Below are 25136 nucleotides of genomic sequence, written 5' to 3'. Positions count from 1 at the left end.
ATGAACCTGTTCACGTGCCGGTCGGACCCTCTTAATGACACACGAGGAAACATACACTTTTACTGAACACAGATTACATTCAGGGTTGGGCGACTAAAGCACAGACACACAATCTCACATGATCAAAGGCCACAAAAGTCATCACATGAACAAATACTGTCATTTTGTGTGTGTGTGTGTGTGTGTGTGTGTGTGTGTGTGTGTGTGTGTGTGTGTGTGTGTGTGTGTGTGTGTGTGTGTGTGTGTGTGTGTGTGTGCTTAACTTAACCGTGTGTGCAGCTTTGTGTATTTTATCGTAGTAGGTGCTTCATGTGTGCATACAGTAGCTAAGGTGAGGGGGAAGGGCCTTTGAAGAGTGTGTGTGTGTTTGTGTGTGTTGCTCTAGACAGTAGTTCCCTTGCCTCATTGATCCAGCATCTCTGTGCAAACACATTTGCACAGAGTGGTCCAAGTCGCCCATCCCAGCTATGGTACTGTGCCATTGTTCCTGCGGTGTATGCTAATTAATTCCATATTCTGCCCCAGCAGAACCCCCACTGTGCGTTCAGGCCTGCATGGTATGGGACTCAACTGTCAGCAAAAACAAAGTTTTGTGCAATAGTTTCTGGTTCAGTTTAGCTTTGTTAGTAAATAATGAGTTATAAGTTATCTTTTGTTATTATTAAGTGTATGAATGTCATGAATGAGCATCTGAATGTATGCATGTCAGTGAAGCGATGCGTAGCATCAATGATCAGGTCAACATAATTGAAAAACATTCCACAATAAAACAATGTTGTGATCCGCCAGGCTTTGCTGGTTCATCGGTAGAAAATGTGTGGTTATGAATGTGTGGTGTGTGTGTGTGTGTGTGTGTGTGTGTGTGTGTGTGTGTGTACTTGCAGTTATCACTACGTGGGGCCCAGGCTATGGGAGAACACCAACGGTGTGAGGCCCTGAAACGTTGTGGGGCCCAAAATGGTGGGCCCCACACCGTTTTTCATCTCTCTGTGCTCAGGAGCCTCCCCTGATATGCCTGTTGCTTTTTTTTCATGTTTTGAAATTTGGCCCACAAAGTGACAAAAACTAGGTATGTGTGTAAAAGTGTGTGTGCTCACTATCGCCCCCTTTACCAGACCCCAGTATTGCAACCGATACACACTTACACACTCCTACATACACACACATGGGAAGGAAGGAGGGGCCCACAAAGTGTCAAAAACTAGGTATGTGTGTAAAAGTAAATGAATCAATATATCTTAATAAATACATTTTATTTATCGTTCATGTATTCATTCATATAAATGAAATGTATATTTTGTTTAGTGTAATATTATGGGTATGAAACATGACAATACGTAGGGATCTAATAAATATTTTATGTCAAATTTGAATAACACATAATGAAGGGAACAATTATTTTCAAACTATAGCAGTGTTATAACAAAGTAAGGAGCAGTGAATGGGGGCGCCCCCAACACATTTTTGGCGGCCGCCTAGTTCGCCTATGGCAATCGCCGGGCCTGTTTCCACAGTCCAAAAAGGAGGGCATGGCTTTTCAGTCCCTATACACGTACAGGACAAAACCTGGGACCGAGTACACAAGGTGCAGTGTGAGTTGGAGGATTGCAAACAGTACTCCAAAATGGCATCTAGAAGTGGATTAACTTTCACACACTGCGAACACATCCGCTCTTTACAATACTGCACAGATATAGCCACAGAAGAATGCCTCAGAGAAGATATGTTAACAGAAATGGTGCACTTAAAGTTTTTTGGTGACTCAAAAAAGTCAACCTGCCTTAAAAGGCAAAAATATGTAGGCAGAACATGTCCCTCTCTGTGTTGAGGTATCATTTGTGGAAAGCTCAAAGCACTTTTGTTTTTCCGTCCATGAGCCGACTTTGCACTATTACAGTCGCCTTGGGAGGATATTTGTAACCTACAATTCCTCCAACCAAGGATGACATGTGTTCACAAAAACATCAGCAAATGGCATTTATTTCAAACCAACCGAGATGTCTTCAAAACATAAAACTGAAAAAAGTAAAGGGCTACAGAACATTTGATCATGTTGTGACTTGTGTTTTTTTAAAATGTTTTCTCATTGATCACTTAATAATTTAACTTGGATTATACTGTAGATGAGAGTTAGGGTAGTATTTAGTGGTACTTAGGTGTTCCAGCAGCACAAGAACATGATTAGCATAGACATAGTGTAACAATCACCCTGATTTCTCTTTCAGGTAGACTATCACTTTTTGTTCGGAAAACTACATAATATTATTTCAGTTACATATGTAAACTCATCTTATTCCAAAAAAACATCAATCAAATCACATTCCCATCAGCAATCCAGTATATTCCAAAGAAAATACCCCATAAACAAACTGTTTTCTCAAAAGCTTTTGTATTGATTTTGATAATTGTATCAGTAACATCAAATTGTCCACAGCTTTTATACCCCATACGTTTTTGTGGGTAATCTGAAATAAGATTTCAGATTACCCACATGTACCGTGTCCGTATTGTCAGTGTCTTGCCATTTAAGCCTATAATTGAGAGGCCCTAATATTTTCATCACTTGTGCTGGCTCTGACCACTTGGGTGCTAGCTTTGATGAAAATTTTTCAAAGGCCTTAGACTGAGGTAGTGTTCGGACCCAGACCAGATCTCCCACAAGAAATTGCGCAATTCTCCTATGGGCATCATAGTATCTATTTTCCACATCGGCAAACACACACGCAAAACCAATTAACAGGTAACCCAAAACATTATTTGACCTTGCAAGGATTTAAAACTTTATGTTAACTGGGCACTGTTTTTTTTTTACATACAATTTGTACCATTTTCAACACTTATAACGTCATGTGGCTGTGTCACAATAGAACCAAACATGAAATTGATGGTGGTTAAGAATAAAAATACAGAATAATGCAACAGAAAAACTAATTGAAACAAATATAACAAATATATAGAAAAATAGCAGTGCAATAGAGTCAAAATTAAATGATAATGAAAAGGCAGTAAAGTACTCTGTATAGTACACAATAAAATGTATAGGCCTATGACATCTTATGAGATGTTGGTTTATGAATATGAGCTTAAGAGAAAATGTGTGCACTGATGAAACAAGTTTACTATACAAATAAAAACAATATATACTATAGACAAGGAATTGATCGATTTTATGTCATATACTAATTAATTCATTTGTGAGGAAAACGATTCAACCAGAAGTGCATTCGCGATTTTATTTTGAAACGTATGCCGTGCATTTCCGGGCCTGACAGCGGAGGTCTGCAGCCAGGACCTCGTGGAAGAATCGGCATCGACCGACGGCAATTTCTTGGAAATATATGGACAACAGGTAGGTGTTATTCATTTGATTAAGTCAAAATTATTCGGAGAATATCCAGTGATATTACTGCACATATAATGTAAGCAAATGTAATACAATGCTGTTTTACACCAATAGCCAGTTGGCTAAAATTAGCTACAGAGTGCTTGTTGCTAAATAGTGCATTTGATATTAGCTGTTAGCTGCCGTGCACTAGCTAAATAGCTCACTAACATAACGTTATCTACAACTTGACACTCGGTTAATGCAATGTTCCGCCGCAATGCATTGTGGGACGTGGCGGCCATTTTAGGCCTGAGTGCAATGTAAACATAAGCAGTAGTTGTGTCAATTCAGTGAAATATAAAAGAAAGACGACATGCACACATGCTAGAAAGGTAAGAGGATTTACTCAGAAACGTTAAAGGAGCCAGATAACGTTATCTGTATCCGTTTATTATGTAGAACAGATCAATTAATACTTATCCTTGCTTTTACAATTTTCTGTCTACAAGTTGCCAGAATCAATGGGCTAGACTTTGAGGTTAGTCACATATTATACATAATGTACACATAACAAGTATATTTATGAATTTCAATTATTTAAATAGTGATAAATTAACAAGTCAGTGAAGTCTTTGTGTTAACATCTTGACTTTCTCCTACAACTCTATTTTATTGTGGCTGTTGTGTTTAGAGATAAACCATGTAAATGTTACACATGGATCTTTATGGCTTCACTGGAAGCATCAAGCCCTGGAATGTTGAAGATCAGAGTTCGTTTTTTTTTTTCCTTTTTGGATAGCTACTGTGGTTCTGGTAACTGCTCGAAACAGATCATGAGTCAGTCAATAGGGATGCTGTTCTTGCATGTTGGGTAACTGTAAGGTTTATGATGTCCAAATCACTTTCAGGGAGCCATGTCAACCCGGAAAAAGAGAATAAAGCCTGTTGAGGAGGCCACCTCATTCATCCTGCTCTCGAAGGACAAGCCAGGAATTGAGGGAAAATATATTAATAGCGAAAAAGGTACAAGGCAGCAGATCATATTACACCAGTTCATTTCTCAGTACTGTTCTTTCACGTAAAAAAAATAACTTTGTGGTTAAAAGCTGTTATTTAGCTGCTGTTTTTTTGTTGAATCCAATATAACCAGCTATGGTTAAAAGTTAAGATTTTATTGTAAGTGGTTACAATATATATATATTTATTTTTATTTTTATGGTTACTCATTTATTAGAGATGTGGATGAATCTATGTTAAAGGATGAGACAACAAAATATTTTTAGCAAATACAGTAAGAAAGCAATCTATTAATTGATGTTCTTATAGGAAGAGGAGTTTTTGCTACCCAGCCCATCGATCCAGGTGCCTTTGTCGTGGAGTATAGAGGAGACCTTATGTCGGTGGAGGAATGCCAGTCGAGGCAATACTCAGAGACGGAGAGTACATTTCTTTTTGAGTTTGAATGGAAGAAACATCGCTATTGGTGAGCATTCTGAAAATGTGCAATTTGTAGACATAAACATTTTTAATTCAGACCCTAATAAGCAGCAAAAATTTGCTTTGTTTCAATTAGGGTTTTTTGGGCCAATTACTGCTCACCGATTGCTGATCTCAGTATCACTGAATGTTTCATTAATTATTGATTTATTTAATTTGTTCTTGACATTGGATAATAACCTACCATGCTTTGTGTCACATTTAAAGTTAATATAGTTGAGTTTGCAGAACCTGACCCAACACTTATTGCGATTTGCAATACGAAGACAGGACAGATACTTAAAAAACCTAAGTGGGCTTAACACCCCTGCCTCCCATTTGTTTTTTTTTGTAACTTGACATTTTGGGGCTAATATAGTACAGTATAGTATTTTTCTGTGTTAGGACAGTTTCCCATCACATTTAATAATGTTATTTAGTGTACTATGATGTTTAAATGTCTCTTCTAATGAATATTTAGAAAATTCTTTTAACTGATAATTTTCTCACATCTTTCAGTATTGACGCATCCCAAGAAAATGGATCGCTGGGACGATTAGTCAATGACAACAACAAATCTCCAAATTGCACCATTAAACAAATCGCAGTAAACAACAGGCCCCACTTATGCCTATTTGCTGTGAAGAAAATAGAAAAGTGGCCGTGGCGTAATAAGGTAAGTTGGTTATATTTAGCATATTGATTTTGATATATTTTGCAAAAAAATGAATCTGTCAGTTCAGCATTGCCTGTTTTCTCAATTCTGAAATGAATGGATGGGGAGAACAAGTTGTCAAATGCATGTTCAAAAAGAGATGTTACCATACAGGTAATACTAGGCTTTATTTTTAACAATTTTCTTCCCATGATTACACGTGGAGTGATTGCCTTATGCAATCTAACCTCTGATTGTTCAAATCAATTAAACTCAAGTTTCTAGAGATGCAATATAAAGCTTTCTGAGCATCTGCAAGTTTAACAAGGGTATTTTGAAAAGAATCTACTGCCATAAGCTGAATACGTTGTGTTTTTATCTCATATTCCAGGTGCCACTCAGTCAGTCTCCTGCAGTGCAGGTAGAGTCTAAGAAGCTCCCTGCTGCATCAGACACCACACCTAACGAGTCAGATTCTGCCGATCATGTTGGAACACAGGTAACAGCGAAGTGATGACACTGCTTCCTGAAACTGTGTTACGTTCCTTGGGGGATTTTCAAAGTCATCTTGTTCGTTCACGAACTGCCAAATGCAGTCCTAAACTCAGATTGTTCAGTAAATGAGCAATTCAAGAGGATGTTGACATCTCATTTTTCAAAAGTATTCCAGTCGGAAATACTTACCGGGGGATTGTACAGGAGCAGTGTAACATCACACACTCGTACATTTCTTGTTTTGTCCTTCTGGGGCCCCTGAAACTGAAATCTGTCTTTCAAGTTCCCTGTCAGGAGGCCAGTGTTACACACTCTTTTCTAGTCTTGCCTTATGGGGCCCTCCCGTTTGTATCTACATGAAATTGATTTTTCTTCATTAAGAAAACACCTGTCAATGTCTAAACTCAAGTTTCTAGAGATGCAATTTGAAGCTTCCTGAGCAGGTGCAAGTTTAACAAGGGTATTTTGAAAATAATCCACTGCATCCTCTTGTATTTGTCCTGAGATGTGCGGATACCTCTACGTGGGATCATGTCATGTGCTTGGTTTTAGGTTCTGTGCTGTTAAGCAACCGTTTTCACATGAACTAACGTGTTTACTGTAAAACAATCAAATTACAGTGCTTTATATCGGTTTCCTCTTAATACGTTGTGTTTTTATCTCATATTCCAGGTGCCACTCAGTCAGTCTCCTGCAGTGCAGGTAGAGTCTAAGAAGCTCCCTGCTGCATCAGACACCACACCTAACGAGTCAGATTCTGCCGATCATGTTGGAACACAGGTAACAGCGAAGTGATGACACTGCTTCCTGAAACTGTGTTACGTTCCTTGGGGGATTTTCAAAGTCATCTTGTTCGTTCACGAACTGCCCCATGCAGTCCTAAACTCAGATTGTTCAGTAAATGAGCAATTCAAGAGGATGTTGACATCTCATTTTTCAAAAGTATTCCAGTCAGAAATACTTACCGGGGGATTGTACAGGAGCAGTGTAACGTCACACACTTGTACATTTCTTGTTTTGTCCTTCTGGGGCCCCTGAAACTGAAATCTGTCTTTCAAGTTCCCTGTCAGGAGGCCAGTGTTACACACTCTTTTCTAGTCTTGCCTTATGGGGCCCTCCCGTTTGTATCTACATGAAATTGATTTTTCTTCATTAAGAAAACACCTGTCAATGTCTAAACTCAAGTTTCTAGAGATGCAATTTAAAGCTTCCTGAGCAGGTGCAAGTTTAACAAGGGTATTTTGAAAATAATTCACTGCATCCTCTTGTATTTGTCCTGAGATGTGCGGATACCTCTACGTGGGATCATGTCATGTGCTTGGTTTTAGGTTCTGTGCTGTTAAGCAACCGTTTTCACATGAACTAACGTGTTTACTGTAAAACAATCAAATTACAGTGCTTTATATCGGTTTCCTCTTAATACGTTGTGTTTTTATCTCATATTCCAGGTGCCACTCAGTCAGTCTCCTGCAGTGCAGGTAGAGTCTAAGAAGCTCCCTGCTGCATCAAACACCACACCTAACGAGTCAGATTCTGCCGATCATGTTGGAACACAGGTAACAGCGAAGTGATGACACTGCTTCCTGAAACTGTGTTACGTTCCTTGGGGGATTTTCAAAGTCATCTTGTTCGTTCCAGACTGCCCTATGCAGTCCTAAACTCAGATTGTTCAGTAAATGAGCAATTCAAGAGGATGTTGACATCTCATTTTTCAAAAGTATTCCAGTCGGAAATACTTACCGGGGGATTGTACAGGAGCAGTGTAACGTCACACACTTGTACATTTCTTGTTTTGTCCTTCTGGGGCCCCTGAAACTGAAATCTGTCTTTCAAGTTCCCTGTCAGGAGGCCAGTGTTACACACTCTTTTCTAGTCTTGCCTTATGGGGCCCTCCCGTTTGTATCTACATGAAATTGATTTTTCTTCATTAAGAAAACACCTGTCAATGTCTAAACTCAAGTTTCTAGAGATGCAATTTGAAGCTTCCTGAGCAGGTGCAAGTTTAACAAGGGTATTTTGAAAATAATTCACTGCATCCTCTTGTATTTGTCCTGAGATGTGCGGATACCTCTACGTGGGATCATGTCATGTGCTTGGTTTTAGGTTCTGTGCTGTTAAGCAACCGTTTTCACATGAACTAACGTGTTTACTGTAAAACAATCAAATTACAGTGCTTTATATCAGTTTCCTCTTAATACGTTGTGTTTTTATCTCATATTCCAGGTGCCACTCAGTCAGTCTCCTGCAGTGCAGGTAGAGTCTAAGAAGCTCCCTGCTGCATCAGACACCACACCTAACGAGTCAGATTCTGCCGATCATGTTGGAACACAGGTAACAGCGAAGTGATGACACTGCTTCCTGAAACTGTGTTACGTTCCTTGGGGGATTTTCAAAGTCACCTTGTTCGTTCACGAACTGCCCCATGCAGTCCTAAACTCAGATTGTTCAGTAAATGAGCAATTCAAGAGGATGTTGACATCTCATTTTTCAAAAGTATTCCAGTCGGAAATACTTACCGGGGGATTGTACAGGAGCAGTGTAACATCACACACTTGTACATTTCTTGTTTTGTCCTTCTGGGGCCCCTGAAACTGAAATCTGTCTTTCAAGTTCCCTGTCAGGAGGCCAGTGTTACACACTCTTTTCTAGTCTTGCCTTATGGGGCCCTCCCGTTTGTATCTACATGAAATTGATTTTTCTTCATTAAGAAAACACCTGTCAATGTCTAAACTCAAGTTTCTAGAGATGCAATTTGAAGCTTCCTGAGCAGGTGCAAGTTTAACAAGGGTATTTTGAAAATAATCCACTGCATCCTCTTGTATTTGTCCTGAGATGTGCGGATACCTCTACGTGGGATTATGTCATGTGCTTGGTTTTAGGTTCTGTGCTGTTAAGCAACCGTTTTCACATGAACTAACGTGTTTACTGTAAAACAATCAAATTACAGTGCTTTATATCGGTTTCCTCTTAATACGTTGTGTTTTTATCTCATATTCCAGGTGCCACTCAGTCAGTCTCCTGCAGTGCAGGTAGAGTCTAAGAAGCTCCCTGCTGCATCAGACACCACACCTAACGAGTCAGATTCTGCCGATCATGTTGGAACACAGGTAACAGCGAAGTGATGACACTGCTTCCTGAAACTGTGTTACGTTCCTTGGGGGATTTTCAAAGTCATCTCGTTCGTTCACGAACTGCCCCATGCAGTCCTAAACTCAGATTGTTCAGTAAATGAGCAATTCAAGAGGATGTTGACATCTCATTTTTCAAAAGTATTCCAGTCAGAAATACTTACCGGGGGATTGTACAGGAGCAGTGTAACGTCACACACTTGTACATTTCTTGTTTTGTCCTTCTGGGGCCCCTGAAACTGAAATCTGTCTTTCAAGTTCCCTGTCAGGAGGCCAGTGTTACACACTCTTTTCTAGTCTTGCCTTATGGGGCCCTCCCGTTTGTATCTACATGAAATTGATTTTTCTTCATTAAGAAAACACCTGTCAATGTCTAAACTCAAGTTTCTAGAGATGCAATTTGAAGCTTCCTGAGCAGGTGCAAGTTTAACAAGGGTATTTTGAAAATAATCCACTGCATCCTCTTGTATTTGTCCTGAGATGTGCGGATACCTCTACGTGGGATTATGTCATGTGCTTGGTTTTAGGTTCTGTGCTGTTAAGCAACCGTTTTCACATGAACTAACGTGTTTACTGTAAAACAATCAAATTACAGTGCTTTATATCGGTTTCCTCTTAATACGTTGTGTTTTTATCTCATATTCCAGGTGCCACTCAGTCAGTCTCCTGCAGTGCAGGTAGAGTCTAAGAAGCTCCCTGCTGCATCAGACACCACACCTAACGAGTCAGATTCTGCCGATCATGTTGGAACACAGGTAACAGCGAAGTGATGACACTGCTTCCTGAAACTGTGTTACGTTCCTTGGGGGATTTTCAAAGTCACCTTGTTCGTTCACGAACTGCCCCATGCAGTCCTAAACTCAGATTGTTCAGTAAATGAGCAATTCAAGAGGATGTTGACATCTCATTTTTCAAAAGTATTCCAGTCGGAAATACTTACCGGGGGATTGTACAGGAGCAGTGTAACATCACACACTTGTACATTTCTTGTTTTGTCCTTCTGGGGCCCCTGAAACTGAAATCTGTCTTTCAAGTTCCCTGTCAGGAGGCCAGTGTTACACACTCTTTTCTAGTCTTGCCTTATGGGGCCCTCCCGTTTGTATCTACATGAAATTGATTTTTCTTCATTAAGAAAACACCTGTCAATGTCTAAACTCAAGTTTCTAGAGATGCAATTTGAAGCTTCCTGAGCAGGTGCAAGTTTAACAAGGGTATTTTGAAAATAATCCACTGCATCCTCTTGTATTTGTCCTGAGATGTGCGGATACCTCTACGTGGGATTATGTCATGTGCTTGGTTTTAGGTTCTGTGCTGTTAAGCAACCGTTTTCACATGAACTAACGTGTTTACTGTAAAACAATCAAATTACAGTGCTTTATATCGGTTTCCTCTTAATACGTTGTGTTTTTATCTCATATTCCAGGTGCCACTCAGTCAGTCTCCTGCAGTGCAGGTAGAGTCTAAGAAGCTCCCTGCTGCATCAGACACCACACCTAACGAGTCAGATTCTGCCGATCATGTTGGAACACAGGTAACAGCGAAGTGATGACACTGCTTCCTGAAACTGTGTTACGTTCCTTGGGGGATTTTCAAAGTCATCTCGTTCGTTCACGAACTGCCCCATGCAGTCCTAAACTCAGATTGTTCAGTAAATGAGCAATTCAAGAGGATGTTGACATCTCATTTTTCAAAAGTATTCCAGTCAGAAATACTTACCGGGGGATTGTACAGGAGCAGTGTAACGTCACACACTTGTACATTTCTTGTTTTGTCCTTCTGGGGCCCCTGAAACTGAAATCTGTCTTTCAAGTTCCCTGTCAGGAGGCCAGTGTTACACACTCTTTTCTAGTCTTGCCTTATGGGGCCCTCCCGTTTGTATCTACATGAAATTGATTTTTCTTCATTAAGAAAACACCTGTCAATGTCTAAACTCAAGTTTCTAGAGATGCAATTTGAAGCTTCCTGAGCAGGTGCAAGTTTAACAAGGGTATTTTGAAAATAATCCACTGCATCCTCTTGTATTTGTCCTGAGATGTGCGGATACCTCTACGTGGGATTATGTCATGTGCTTGGTTTTAGGTTCTGTGCTGTTAAGCAACCGTTTTCACATGAACTAACGTGTTTACTGTAAAACAATCAAATTACAGTGCTTTATATCGGTTTCCTCTTAATACGTTGTGTTTTTATCTCATATTCCAGGTGCCACTCAGTCAGTCTCCTGCAGTGCAGGTAGAGTCTAAGAAGCTCCCTGCTGCATCAGACACCACACCTAACGAGTCAGATTCTGCCGATCATGTTGGAACACAGGTAACAGCGAAGTGATGACACTGCTTCCTGAAACTGTGTTACGTCCCTGGGGGATTTTCAAAGTCATCTTGTTCGTTCACGAACTGCCCCATGCAGTCCTAAACTCAGATTGTTCAGTAAATGAGCAATTCAAGAGGATGTTGACATCTCATTTTTCAAAAGTATTCCAGTCAGAAATACTTACCGGGGGATTGTACAGGAGCAGTGTAACGTCACACACTTGTACATTTCTTGTTTTGTCCTTCTGGGGCCCCTGAAACTGAAATCTGTCTTTCAAGTTCCCTGTCAGGAGGCCAGTGTTACACACTCTTTTCTAGTCTTGCCTTATGGGGCCCTCCCGTTTGTATCTACATGAAATTGATTTTTCTTCATTAAGAAAACACCTGTCAATGTCTAAACTCAAGTTTCTAGAGATGCAATTTGAAGCTTCCTGAGCAGGTGCAAGTTTAACAAGGGTATTTTGAAAATAATCCACTGCATCCTCTTGTATTTGTCCTGAGATGTGCGGATACCTCTACGTGGGATCATGTCATGTGCTTGGTTTTAGGTTCTGTGCTGTTAAGCAACCGTTTTCACATGAACTAACGTGTTTACTGTAAAACAATCAAATTACAGTGCTTTATATCGGTTTCCTCTTAATACGTTGTGTTTTTATCTCATATTCCAGGTGCCACTCAGTCAGTCTCCTGCAGTGCAGGTAGAGTCTAAGAAGCTCCCTGCTGCATCAGACACCACACCTAACGAGTCAGATTCTGCCGATCATGTTGGAACACAGGTAAGAGCGAAGTGATGACACTGCTTCCTGAAACTGTGTTACGTTCCTTGGGGGATTTTCAAAGTCATCTTGTTCGTTCACGAACTGCCCCATGCAGTCCTAAACTCAGATTGTTCAGTAAATGAGCAATTCAAGAGGATGTTGACATCTCATTTTTCAAAAGTATTCCAGTCGGAAATACTTACCGGGGGATTGTACAGGAGCAGTGTAACATCACACACTCGTACATTTCTTGTTTTGTCCTTCTGGGGCCCCTGAAACTGAAATCTGTCTTTCAAGTTCCCTGTCAGGAGGCCAGTGTTACACACTCTTTTCTAGTCTTGCCTTATGGGGCCCTCCCATTTGTATCTACATGAAATTGATTTTTCTTCATTAAGAAAACACCTGTTAATGTCTAAACTCAAGTTTGTAGAGATGCAATTTGAAGCTTCCTGAGCAGGTGCAAGTTTAACAAGGGTAGTCGTCAAGTCAAAGTCATCACGTTTGCTCACAAATTGATTATTTTCTCTATGTTCAGAAAAGATATCCTAATACAGTCAACTCACAGCTACTTAAAATTTTAAATCAATATCTGTTTAGCTTTACTGAATTAAGTATTGTCTTCAGCTAGATGCCTGTGAGACAGAGGCGGAAGGAAGAAGGTCTGCAAGAAAGAGAGGTGAGCTCAGAGCACACAATTTGAATCCAATTGTGGGTTAGTGCGCCTTTTTCATCCTTTAGGTCCCTTATCACCTTTTCAATAAGGATGGCTCACTGTCGTCAGATGTGCACAAAACATCGTGGAACCCTATTGCAAACTTTTGTTTGCAGATAGGAGACAAATTTTTGTTAAATGTCATTATTGACATTAATCTCTGTCTATGATTTGAGCCAGCCAGTGCAATTCCTTCATTTATTTAAATCCAGTCTTCATTGCAGACACCGAAAACAGGCCCATATTAACAATTAAAATAAAATATAACAAAATGATGAGTACTTCCATCCTTATGTAGTTCAGTGGGTACGATTTGTCCTATGTAAAACCAGATTGTATATGAATCAGGCAACCCTATAAATGCACCAATTGTGTAGACTACATTGCAGAATAGAAATGGCAAAGTAAATGTCTCATGTGAACTTTCGTATGGTGAATTCACACAGGACGATCCATGTTCCTCCCCTCTGAAATAGCTCTATCTCACTGATTAGGCCAAACCTTCTAACCACATCTGCCTTACTCCTTTCCATCTCCATGCAGTAGTTGTGTTGTTGATCCTGTAGTCGCTGTGGCTGCTTCACCAGTATATTAGCATTAAATCCAGTAAAACATACATGTTGCTGTAATGATCTGATAATTAAAATGCACTCTGTCTCATTAGGCAAAAAAACGGTACAAAAACGAAGTTGGACACTGAAAGAAAGTGCTGCAGTGGAAAGGCATCTGGGGAAGTACATAAGAAGAAACCAAGTACCTGGTAAAAGTGAATGTGAAAGTTGCATCGCTGCTGAATCAGAAGACCTTCAAAACAGAGACTGGAAAGCAGTCAAATATTTCGTAAACAATAGAATCTGTGCCGTGAGACGGAAACTTCAGTAACATTTATTTTCTATCTTATCTATCTCCTGAATATCATGGTGGGAAAACGTTTAACCTTTTATTCTTTTTCTTAAGACATGTTTATCCAAACTTGTTTATTCAAAATTCTCAACACATTTCAAATTGACACGGGAACATCCCCAGGCATAGTTTGATTGCCTTTTTTGGTTAAAAAACAAATGTTGCTCTTTGAGAATAAAGTTAAAACAATGGAAATTACTAATGTCTTCTCTTAGTTTCTTTGAGCCTCGTGAAGATATAAAGACTAGAAATATGTGTGTACAAGTGGACCTCACAAGGTCTTTGTGCTAGAAATATGTGTGTACAAGTGGACCTCACAAGGTCTTTGTGCTAGAAATATGTGTGTACAAGTGGACCTCACAAGGTCTTTGTGCTAGAAATATGTGTGTATACAATTGGACCTCACGAGGTCTTTGTGCTAGAAACCGGACCCCATAATTGGGCAAAAAACTTTTTGGACAAAAGTTTGGAAATCTTTAAATTTGAAGTGCTGGTAATTAAAAAGATTTTTTTTTTAGCTTCCCTGATTTTTTACAGAGCTGTAGGAGCACTGGAAAGGGTGGACCCCACAATTGGGTGAATAATGTGTGGCCCCCGCAATTGGGAAAGACAAGAATGTGTGTGTGTGTGTGTGTGTGTGTGTGTGTGTGTGTGTGTGTGTGTGTGTGTGTGTGTGTGTGTGTGTGTGTGTGTGTGTGTGTGTGTGTGTGTGTGTGTGTGTGTGTGTGTGTGTGTGTGTGTGTGTGTGTGGTCAAATACAGCAGTATTTGACCACAGTATTTGACCTCAAATACAGCAGTATTTGACCACAGCATAAATCTCCTAGATTGGAGCGAGAGGAGCAGGGGAAACAAGTGGGTGTGAACGACGAGGAGTTCTGGTGAAGCTGGACCAGCCTGTGGTTCTGGAGCAGAGGGAGTGGTGTACTCCGACAGTACCGACCTGCTCCACCCGAAGGAGGGGGTGCAACGTCCAAACATATACTTTAACTTCAGACAAACAGGATGCGACATCATATGCAGGGCGGGAAACAACCTCATGCAGTACGTGTCGTGGTGTCCTTCCCCTGCTGCCATTGACTGCAATCACTGAATACTCTGTTGTTCCATCTTTGACCTGTCAACGGACTGTGTGTGTGTGTGTACTCCAGAGATTACAATTCTGCCTGTTAGGAAGCAAAAATTAAGTCATTTCCTTAGAGAACCAGTCATGTGTCCAGGTACAGTAAGGGTCTGCACAGGGGGTCTCCCTAGAATGTTGAGGGCAGTGTGTGTGTGTGTGTGTGTGTGTGTGTGTTGCCATAGCGTGTGTGTGTGTGTGTGTGTGTGTGTGTGTGATGCCTTAGTGTGTGTGTGTGTGTTGCCATAGTGTGTGTGTGTGTGTGAGAGAGGCAGTGGGAGGGGAGCAGCTGTGTGGAACCACCCCGTGTCTCCCCGTGTTCAACTCTGACCCCGGGCGTGAAAAGACAACACGCTCCCCGCAGTGACGCAGCAGTGGCCGCGTAACACAGGAATGCCCCTGGAGCAGATGGATCAACAAGCAGAGGAGCTGGTGGAGCAGTAAGACCGGCCCTCACCCTCCACCTCCACCGCTAGCCTCAGCCCCTCGCCAGTTCTCTCTCTCTCTCTCTCTCTCTCTTTCTTTCTTTCTTTCTTTCTTTCTTTCTTTCTTTCTTTCTTTCTTTCTTTCTTTCTTTCTTTCTTTCTTTCTTTCTTTCTTTCTTTCTTTCTTTCTTTCTTTCTTTCTTTCTTTTTCTCTCTCTCTCTCTCTCTCTCTCTCTCTCTCTCTCTCTCTCTCTCTCTCTCTCTCTCTCTCTCTCTCTCTCTCTCTCTCTCTCTCTCTCACCAGCTCTCTCTCTCTCTGGTATACTTCAGTTCAGATTAACTGATCGCCGCGCCTGGTTCCTCACTGCAGCGGCGAGGGCGGAGGAACCCCGGGAGTGTGGAAGACATGACCTCATGTGAGGGAGGTCTCCGCACCGTGGAGCCCTGCGGGACACGGGTCCGTAGTTCTCATCGGGTTCAGGTCGGAAACCGCGGTCACTCGCGGATCAGTCACAGTCCACATCTGAGTGAGTCAGCGCCGCTCTGATTGCACGAGGGTCGAGTCACCGGCTGTGCACACCTCGGGGCATTGCCTCCCCCGCCCCCCCCCCCCCCCCCCCCCCCCCCCCCCCAGTACCCACAAATCACTGCGTCTACGACCTTGTGTTCAGGAACGCACAAAGTAACAGAGCCAGAAGGCGTACTGCGTATCGTGTTTCTCCTCGCCGTGCTAATTGTATCCGTGTGATTGGGGAGTGAGGCCGCCTCGTCCTGCAGCTGTCCAGGACGGCGCGGGACGTCCCGGGTCGGACTGTAATACCCCAGGAATGTTCCCCTTTTGTTTTGCCTTTTGTCCACCCAGTGTGTCGTAGTGCAGGTGGATGGCAGAGGCTCTGATATCTTTAGTGTGTGTGTGTGTGTGTGTGTGTGTGTGTGTGTGTGTGTGTGTGTGTGTGTGTGTGTGTGTGTGTGTGTGTGTGTGTGTGTGTGTATAAGTGTGTGCGTGTGTGTGTGTGTCACTCCCCCACAGCTAGAGATGGGGGAGGTGCTTGTCTCTCGCTAGCAGGGGTGTGAGTTCAGGACGCTCCCTGCCTCTCAAAGACAGCAGGCTCTCAGGAGGGGAGGTTGTCAGCACTCTGTGTGTGAGAGGGGGAAAACCAACCACTTCTATGACTGGACTCCAACAACACAGACCACCAACTTTACTCCACCTGGACATGCCGCGGGACCGCGGGCCAGAGCGGGGGACTGAGTAGCAATAGTGCGGATTACCACAGCTTGTGACCATGCAGGGACGAGGAGCGAGCAAGGCTTCCAAGAAAGAGCTGGTGATTGAGTCTCCGCAGCAGTACCAGAGCCTGGCTCCGTGTGAGGTGGAGCCCGCCCCGGTGCCCCAGGTGGTGGTGAGTCTCAGAGCACCCCCCCCCCCCCCACCCACAAACCCACCGGACCCTCTGAGGACACATTCTGTCCGGCGGCCTTGAGGTCGTTCGTACGTTGTGTGTTTTTTTTTTCTTAAAGAGTTTCTGAAGTTGCTTTGGGGGAGAGTGGTTGGCTGGGACTGGAGGTCGGGGTTGATGGTGGAACGTGCAGTAAAGGTGAACTGTGGTCCTAAGGTGTGCGCCTGTGGATACCTCAGTGTGTATGGTTTGTTTTATGTCAGGATGTCCAACCTTTCTTTAAGGAAAACATAGAACAGTCTTATCATTAGTTGCATTAGACAGTTTACTACGACGTTAATGAGGCCATAGTTCACCCTCTTGTAAAAGGTTCGGCTTGGCTCAAAAGTCACCTGTAAAGACCTGGTTGAGTGGGGTCGCTGTAGGGCTGAGTTCTAGATGACCGAGCACAATCAACAGGGCTGTTCTCTTCAGGCCACAGTAAGGCCAGAGTGATCATAAATCCATTGTCCAGAACAAATGGAAAGAATCACTTAAACCGTCCCTCTGTCCAAGTTTCAATGGCACCCTTGGATTTTTCTTACAGTGTCTTACAGGCAGATATGGAGTTAATGTTTGCAGCGATGATTCTCTCAGGGTTTTTGGGGTTGTGGTTAAACGGGGACATGTTGCAGAAAATGTTGTTTATCTTTATGGAATTTTGTGCATTGATGCTGCTTTCAGTCGGACCAAGCTCAGCACTGTGGTTTGGTTCAGCAGGGGGGTGTCACTGAAATGGATGTGAGTGGACAGTTGTGGTGTGTGTGTGTGTTTGTGTGTGTCTGTGTGTTCGTGTGTATTCAGTGTTTGGCTCAGTCCATGCGCTGACATAAACATGTGGAGGAGTGCTGGGCTGATGTGGATTGCGTAGGTAAAGGAGGGAGACAACACGTCTAATTATAGTCAGCAGAAGGGGGGAGGTAAGGGGGGAGGAGGAGGTGAGTTCAGGAATCCATACTGAGGAGAGGAAGCCTTTCCAAACAATGGACTCCTAATTATCCCTGTTGTGTTGTTCTTCCTCATTGTCATGTTTCTGAATGCACTGCCAACATCCTAATTAAATCACCTGCGTACGGGAAAGCAAACTGTTTTGCTTCAGCCGAGCGGAAAGCACACTTCAAATATTTTTATTCCCGCTGGCTGAGACCGAAGAATTCCTTTTGCAGACAAACTCGTTCTGCGCTTCAGACTAATCACGCTCCGTGTTCACATCGCCGCCATCTGCGGATCTCGAGTTACTACTCTTGGACGTGCAGAAGAAGTGCAGAGAAGGCGTTCTGTGGAGTCTGCCTTGGCTCGTTTTCTCCACCATCACGTCATTTTGTTCTCACAACCTCCCCAAAGTTATTTTCCGTATAGGTATAGCGACCTCTTAAAAGTATACAACCTTTGACCCTTCCTTATTCAATTTCATAATTGCATGGCCTGATGGAAGTTCCAACCCCCCTCCCTTTGTCCATCCCTCCCTCCCTCCCTCTTAGGACGTTAACAATGTCCCTGGCCTCTAGCCTATCCCAGCAGTGATGTCTCACACTCAAACCCTTCGAGGGGGAATCACCCTGGCCAGCCGGCTTTTCACTGGCTGCCCGGTGCTGAGCTGTCATTGGTCTCACACTGGCTGTTGTGGTGGCGCAGGTAGATGAGGCCCAGACAAGCCGGTGTTTATGGTGGTCACAGAGGATTTGGCTTACAAGATGTTCATTATAGACTGTGGACTGGCCCTGTGTCACATGACCGCATGATCACACACACACCGCCGGCCACATAAACACACAGTCACATGAATACCTTATCTGTGTGGACTGTTATCCTGCAGAAGTCTTTCATTAGCGTGAGTCTCCTGGCTCTGTGGTGGTGTCAGTTGTGTGCGTCTCTCTGTTTCTCGCTCTCCTATGTCTCTGTGTGTCTCTCTCTGTCTCTCTGGCTCTGCCCCCGTGTGTGTGTGTGTGTGTGTGTGTGTGTGTGTGTGTGTGTGTGTGTGTGTGTGTGTGTGTGTGTGTGTGTGTGTGTGTGTGTGTGTGTGTGTGTGTGTGTGTGTGTGTGTGTGTGTGTGTGCACGCGCGCATTAACACCATGCCTTTAATCGTATACAAACAGAAAGCTAAGTTTCACTTAGTTTTCTGATATATTTTTAGATTTTATAAATGGTAAACTTGGATTCAGAAAATAAGCTAATCATGTGTTTTTGGGGGTGGGGCTTATGAGGGAGCTCCTGAAGGGAGGCTGGGATTCTTTTAAAATCTATCTTACTCCAGCCGTATCTCTAAATGGCCTTCCCTAGCTTTAAACTGCAGGGTGAGAGAGAAGAGAGTCTATGTCTCCCCCCCCCCCCCTGCCCTCTGGCCCGGCTGGGTCTGTGGAGTCCCCCCCCCCCCCAGCCTATACGGCGTCAGGTGCTTTGTTCACCAGGGCTGCCTAGCAACGCGTTTCCACCCGGGGTCAGTCTCCAAGGACCCCCTCTCTGACGTCAGGCCTTATCAGAGCCAGATGTGTTGGGGCGATGTGCAGCCCTGCTCAGGACCACGCTGAGGCTCTGCTCTCGGTCTGGGTCTGGGCCTTAAGCTCCGAGGTCTGGACTATGGGGTCTGGGTATGGACTATGGACTATGGGGTCTGGGTCTGGACTATGGGGTCTGGGTCTGGACTATGGGGGCTATGGGGCCTGGACTATGGGAGCTGGGCTATGGGGTCTGGGTCTGGACTATGGGGTCTGGGTCTGGACTATGGGGTCTGGGTCTGGACTATGGGGGCTATGGGGCCTGGACTATGGGAGCTGGGCTATGGGGTCTGGGTCTGGACTATGGGGTCTGGGTCTGGACTATGGGATCTGGGTCTGGGCTTTGGGCTCTGGGTCTCTGCATCAACACACATCCACACTCACACACACTCTGGTTAGTCCTCAGCTGGCAGTGTGGAGAGGCTGCGCTGCAGTCGTTTAATGACCTTCCGTCGTTATGAATAGTCCACTCTTGTGGATTTGAAACAATATCTCGTGGCATGACATACGAGACGCCTCTAATCACCCCAGTGAGGGAGCAACATCTGGGGCCGTGGATTAGAGCATTAATAACTCCTGCCCTGCTGTCTGACCGCACAGTGGAACATATAGCTGTTGCTTCACCGACGTGTTTATGAAGGGATGTGATATCATACATGGCACATGTCATGTTTTAAAGAGACATTGACTCCTCTTGAAGCAAAAATTATACTCCTCATGTTTATATATCTATGCGCTTATCCGAGGGGGTTGTAGCACAAATGACAACAAGGAACGTTATTGTTTTGGATGATAATCCAACCAAGCAGAACGTGTGTGTGTGTGTGTTTGACTCCTGGTTCTTGTGTGTGTTCCTTGCATCAGCTCGAGGGAGGACAAGGGGAACGGCAGTGTTTTGGTTCCTGCGTTGTGTAAAGAGCTGTGATCTATGTTGGCTGTCACGGGGAGATGACCTCATTAGGTTCCTCCCAGCCCTCAAACCGTTGTGTTCTCACATGGGACTCCTCCTGAGCTGTCACGGTGCGGTAACATGGAGCATGTGTCTGTGGAGCTCTGGCCGTACGGGGAGGGATGGCCCGGGGCCGGGCCGGGAGTTATGCTCTGCTGGAGACCAGGGTTTTAGAAGACACAAGCTGCCGGACCAATCACAGTCAGGCCCAGTCCTGTTTATTCACGAAACACACCTGGAAAACTGAAGTCATCCAGAGTGCTTTACAGTAGTGGGTCATGAAATAACCTCTTAATATCTGTATGGTTAAGTAAATATGAATCACAATTCAATATAAAAGATAATAGCAATATTAAAAAGAGGAGCACGATATGAAACATAAATGACATTGAGACTAGTGCGTAGAGGCCTCACGTTAAAGCTGTTCAGTTCACTGTGGTGCACATTGCCTCATCATGAAGCTGCTTGCTCTGGTGTTGTCCTGATGGACCCCCAGGAGATGACGACCCTCCAGTGTGGGGCTAGCTGCTGTCGTTAGCAGTCCTCACATCTTTGGTGGATCTCAATGCCTGGTTCCTCGCTGAGTGCACTTGGCATCGCTTACTCCACACTTCATTCTAGTGCAGATGTTCCGATTTTTTTTTTTCCTTCCTGATACTGATACAGATTCCTGAACTGGAGTATCGGCCGATGCCGAGTATATACCGATACAGCATCTAGCATTGTAACTACAAATAGCACTTGTTCTTATTGAAGGGTTCTCTTACGATGACAGCAATATAATTATAATAATACATTTGTATTCTTGTAATTTAGTGTGAGCATCCATGGTTTTCCGACTTGGTAGCATGAATCACGTATTTCGGAGATGACGCGTTTCTGGTTCAGACTTTCCACCTCTGACCGTTAACAAATGCAGCATAATACGTAGTGTTCGTTCTCTGCCTGTGTAGTAAATGAGTCATGTGATGTATCGGATCGGCGCATAGACTTCTCGCCGATACCTGATAATGCATTTTAGGCAGTATTGGAGGAATTTCTGATACTGGTATTGATATCGTTCAATACTATTGTCATTCACCTGCTACCTCAGACACCGTGGAGCGAGCAGCACGCTAACGACTCCTTTCTTCTGTTCCAGGTGAAGCCCAAAGTGATCGAGCCGCTGGACTACGAGAACGTTCTGGTCCAGAGGAAGACGCAGATCCTCAGCGATGTCCTCAGGGACATGCTGCAGTTCCCCCTGGAGGACTTCCAGGTCAGCTTCACAGCACCACCCCAAACACCACCACCAGCACCACAAACACCACCATCAGCACCATCACCACTCACACCACCAGCACGAACACCACCATCACCAGCACCACCCCCCTCACACCACCACACACCACCACCACAACCACTAACACCACCAACACAAACACCACCACCACTAACACCACCACCACCAGCACCACCACCCCTCACGCCACCACACACCACCACTCACAGCACCACCACTAACACCACTACTATACCCACCCATAACACCACCACCGCCGCTTACACCACCACCAACAGGGGTTCACCCCCATGACCACCAGGGTGGTATTTCTCAAAGTTCGGGGGCGACGATTGTCTGGAGGTCTGCAGGTGTCGAGCTGGGGTTTGGTTTAGTTAATCATGTGGTACACTTCACAGCAATATTCCAAGTTAGAGTACTATTTTTTTAAATCACATGGCATAGCACATACACATGCACATACAGTTGAATTGATTGCAATTCTGCGTCGTAAGCCTGCAGTGTGATTCCCACTCAGATCCCACACAGCATCTCTAGCGAGCAGCTTCTGTAGCTCGACGAGGGCTTACACTGAACACCACATCAAACGCTGTCCTGAACCCATCAAAGCTCTTTATTATGTCATCAGCCCGTATACGACCCGAAGGGCGTTTATGTGTTTTGTTTTGTTGCGAGAACCTGCTCTGTGTCCTTACAAGGCCCTGCCGGCTGTGAAGCATTATCTCACCCCCTACGGTCCAGTCTCCCCCTCCGGTGTCACGATGCCTTTCTTTGTTGTGTTTTATCCCCCACCTTTTCTGTTGTCCCTCGCTCCGGCCCGTCCCGTGCTATTGAGCACTGGGCGTGGCTCACAGAAAGGTGTTTCCTTTGTTTACCCCACCTCGGCGGTGTAACCAGCGAGCGAGGCGGTCCTACGTCCTGTCACGACGCGGGCAGGCGCACTCAGCCAATCACAAACCCGCGTCGTGACAGGACATACGTTTGCTCCGAAGCGTTCCGTCGATCGCGTTCCCCCCCCCCCCCCCCCGGGGGCTGTGGAAACCTGCGCTGGAATGGAAAGCTGGACGGGCTCACTAGCCCTGGCAGGATGTCAGAAAGGTCCCTCAGAAGGAAACCAAAAAAAATAATAATTGAAAAAGGACGTTCTGTTCTTTAGGTCCTGGAGACCGAGCCCCAGTGTCATTGTCACACACACGCGCACGAGCAGATGTTATTCAGTGTGTGTCATATGATGACTTAAACATCTCTCAGCGTCTCCGAGTGGGTGGGAGCAGGGGCCGGTAGGGGCCGCACTGAGCTGATGCATCGAACACATTTGCTCGTCTCTCCGTGGCCAACCTCGTAAAAAAGAAGCCATCATACTTTGCAGTGAGATAATTAATATTAAAGCGAATGAGACCGTTGGGTTCCTCTTCTTGCACTTGGGTCACCAGGGATGTCCCATAATACCCAATGTGCTCTCTCACCGTCTCTGTCTTTGTCTCTCTCTGTCTCTAGCTCTCTCTAACTCTGTCTCTCTCTCTGTCTCTGGCTCTCTCTAACTTTTTCTCTCTCTCTCCCTCTCTATGTCTCTCTGTCTCACTGTCGGCTGAGAGAAGAGATATGATTATTACTGTTGGGTTATTTATTAATCCCATCCTGGGTGTCACAGCAGAAGTACTGGACAGACTTAATAATAATTCAAAAGAGCAAGATAAAAGAGGAACAAAGTTGAGAAGTAAATCCCAATAACAAGGAGATGCAGAACAGCAGAAGGGAGTGTGGCTGAGTCTGTCCGAGCCGCTCACTGGAGAGAACCTCCTCCTCCCCAATGTCAGAGAGAAGAGCTGGGACCGGCAGCTGTTGGACCTAATGAAAGGGAGGTGGCCATGCTTGCCTGCTTGTATCACACTGTGTGTGTGTGTGTGTGTGTGTGTGTGTGTGTGTGTGTGTGTGTGTGTGTGTGTGTGTGTGTGTGTGTGTGTGTGTGTGTGTGTGTGCGTGTGTGCGTGTGCGTGTGTGCATGCACGTGTGTGCATGTGGCTGTGTGTGTGTGTGTGTGCATGCGCCTGTCTGTGTGTATGTGCGTGTGTTTTTGTGCCTGTGTTTGAGTGTGTGTGCGCGTGTGTGTGCATGTGCTTCTGTGTGTGTGTGTGTGTGTGTGTGTGTGTGTGCGTGCACGGGTGTGCGTGTGTGCGTGTGCACACGCCTGTGTGTGTGCGTGTGTGTGTGCGTGCCTGACATACCATCCCTGCAGACAAACACTGCGTGGGGGGGGGGTTGGGGGGGACCCCAACAGGTGATGGGATAAAAAAAACACAGAAGAAGAAGAAGCAGAAGACGGCGCTGTGAGTGAGGGTAACATCTGTTCAGCATCTCTTTGAGCTATGGTTCTCAAGCCGCTCTTCATCACGCCGCTGTGTGTCCAGACCTAAAGACACGGTGGGCCAGGACGGGCTCAGGGCTCGGCTACACACGGACGCCGCTGAGGACAGTTGCTGGCTCAGAGTCCAGACAGGCAAGGCCTTCTCTGAGGATCACAAGGGTCAGACTTGGCGTATTAGGCCATTGAACCGGCCGTCTTACCCCCCTGTTCTCCCAGCGACCAATCAACGCACGGCCTCCGATAAGTGGGATCTTTCTGTCCAGCAGTACATTGGAGAGGAACGCTGCTGGAGCTGTGGAAGGAAAATACCTGTAAGCCCCATTTATCTCCCTCTCCATCTGACTCTGATCAGGGAAGATCTGAGCTCAGGAGGCCTGTGTGTGTGTGTGTGTGTGTGTATGTGTGTGTGCGTGTGCGTGTGTGTGTGTGTGTGTGTGGTTCTATCCCCCCCCTCATATCTCCCCTCATAGTGTCGGGAACCAATGAGAAGAGCCAGTGCCTCTCCCCTTGCCTCAGACTGGATCTGGATCCCTGGGCTCGCTCAGACGGATCAGCAAGCTTTCGACGAAGCCGTTAAAAACCGTCAGACGCCGTTTCCTCTCTCCCGAATTAGCCTCACCTGTAATAGATGGAACGAAACTGATGTCTCCCTCCCACAGAGTTGGTCTCTGTGTTGTTGTGAGAGAGCTGACTTCATGTCGGGCATGAGATCCAGACACCAGCAGGAGAGCCGTCCACTGAACAGTCTGGGTTCAGAATGTAGGATGAGATCTATCAGTTTTTATTGGGTATTGAGCAGTACCGTTCCTCCCGATACCTCCCCATACCTCCCTATACCTCCCCATACCTCCCATCCCTTACCCAATCCCCCCCATACCTCCCCATACCTCCCTATACCTCCCTATACCTCCCCATACCTCCCTATACCTTCCTATACCTCCCCATACCTCCCTATACCTCCCTATACCTCCCCATATCTCCTTGTTCCTCCCCATACCTCCATACCTCCCCATACCTCCCTATACCTCCCCATACCTCCCTATACCTCCCCATATCTCCCTATACCTCCCTATGCCTCCCCATATCTCCTTGTTCCTCCCCATACCTTCCTATACCTTCCTATACCTCCCCATACCTCTCCATACCTCCCTATACCTCCCCATTCCTCCCCCTTCCTTCATGGTTATTGTTTCTCCTGCTCAGATGATGGAGATTAGGGTCCAGGCAGCTGGACTCACACTCAACGGCCAGACAATAGCCAGGATCAGACCTCAGGTTTCCAGAGAAAAACCTCTCTGGTGTG

General features: G+C 44.8%; 1 protein-coding gene across 3 annotated transcripts in view; it reads left to right on the top strand.

The window, feature by feature from the left end:
• The window catches only part of LOC311358662 (dedicator of cytokinesis protein 9-like), a 96134-nt gene that overhangs the window by 26818 nt on the left and 44180 nt on the right, over positions 1 to 25136 (top strand). For 2 of the 3 annotated variants that reach the window (XM_084478762.1, XM_084478760.1), the window contains exon 2: positions 21328 to 21444. In XM_084478762.1, coding sequence (XP_084334888.1) covers positions 21328 to 21444 — 117 coding nt within the window. Of the gene's footprint in view, positions 1 to 16338; positions 16706 to 21327; positions 21445 to 25136 lie in introns of those variants that run through there. The other variant, XM_084478761.1, reaches the window with a different exon arrangement.

This window comes from Micromesistius poutassou (assembly GCF_964030765.1).
Source record: "Micromesistius poutassou genome assembly, chromosome: 14".
In the NCBI taxonomy this organism is placed as follows: Eukaryota; Metazoa; Chordata; class Actinopteri; order Gadiformes; family Gadidae; genus Micromesistius; species Micromesistius poutassou.
Note: the sequence above shows the minus strand (reverse complement) of the source record. Positions and strands in the feature narration are given on the sequence as shown.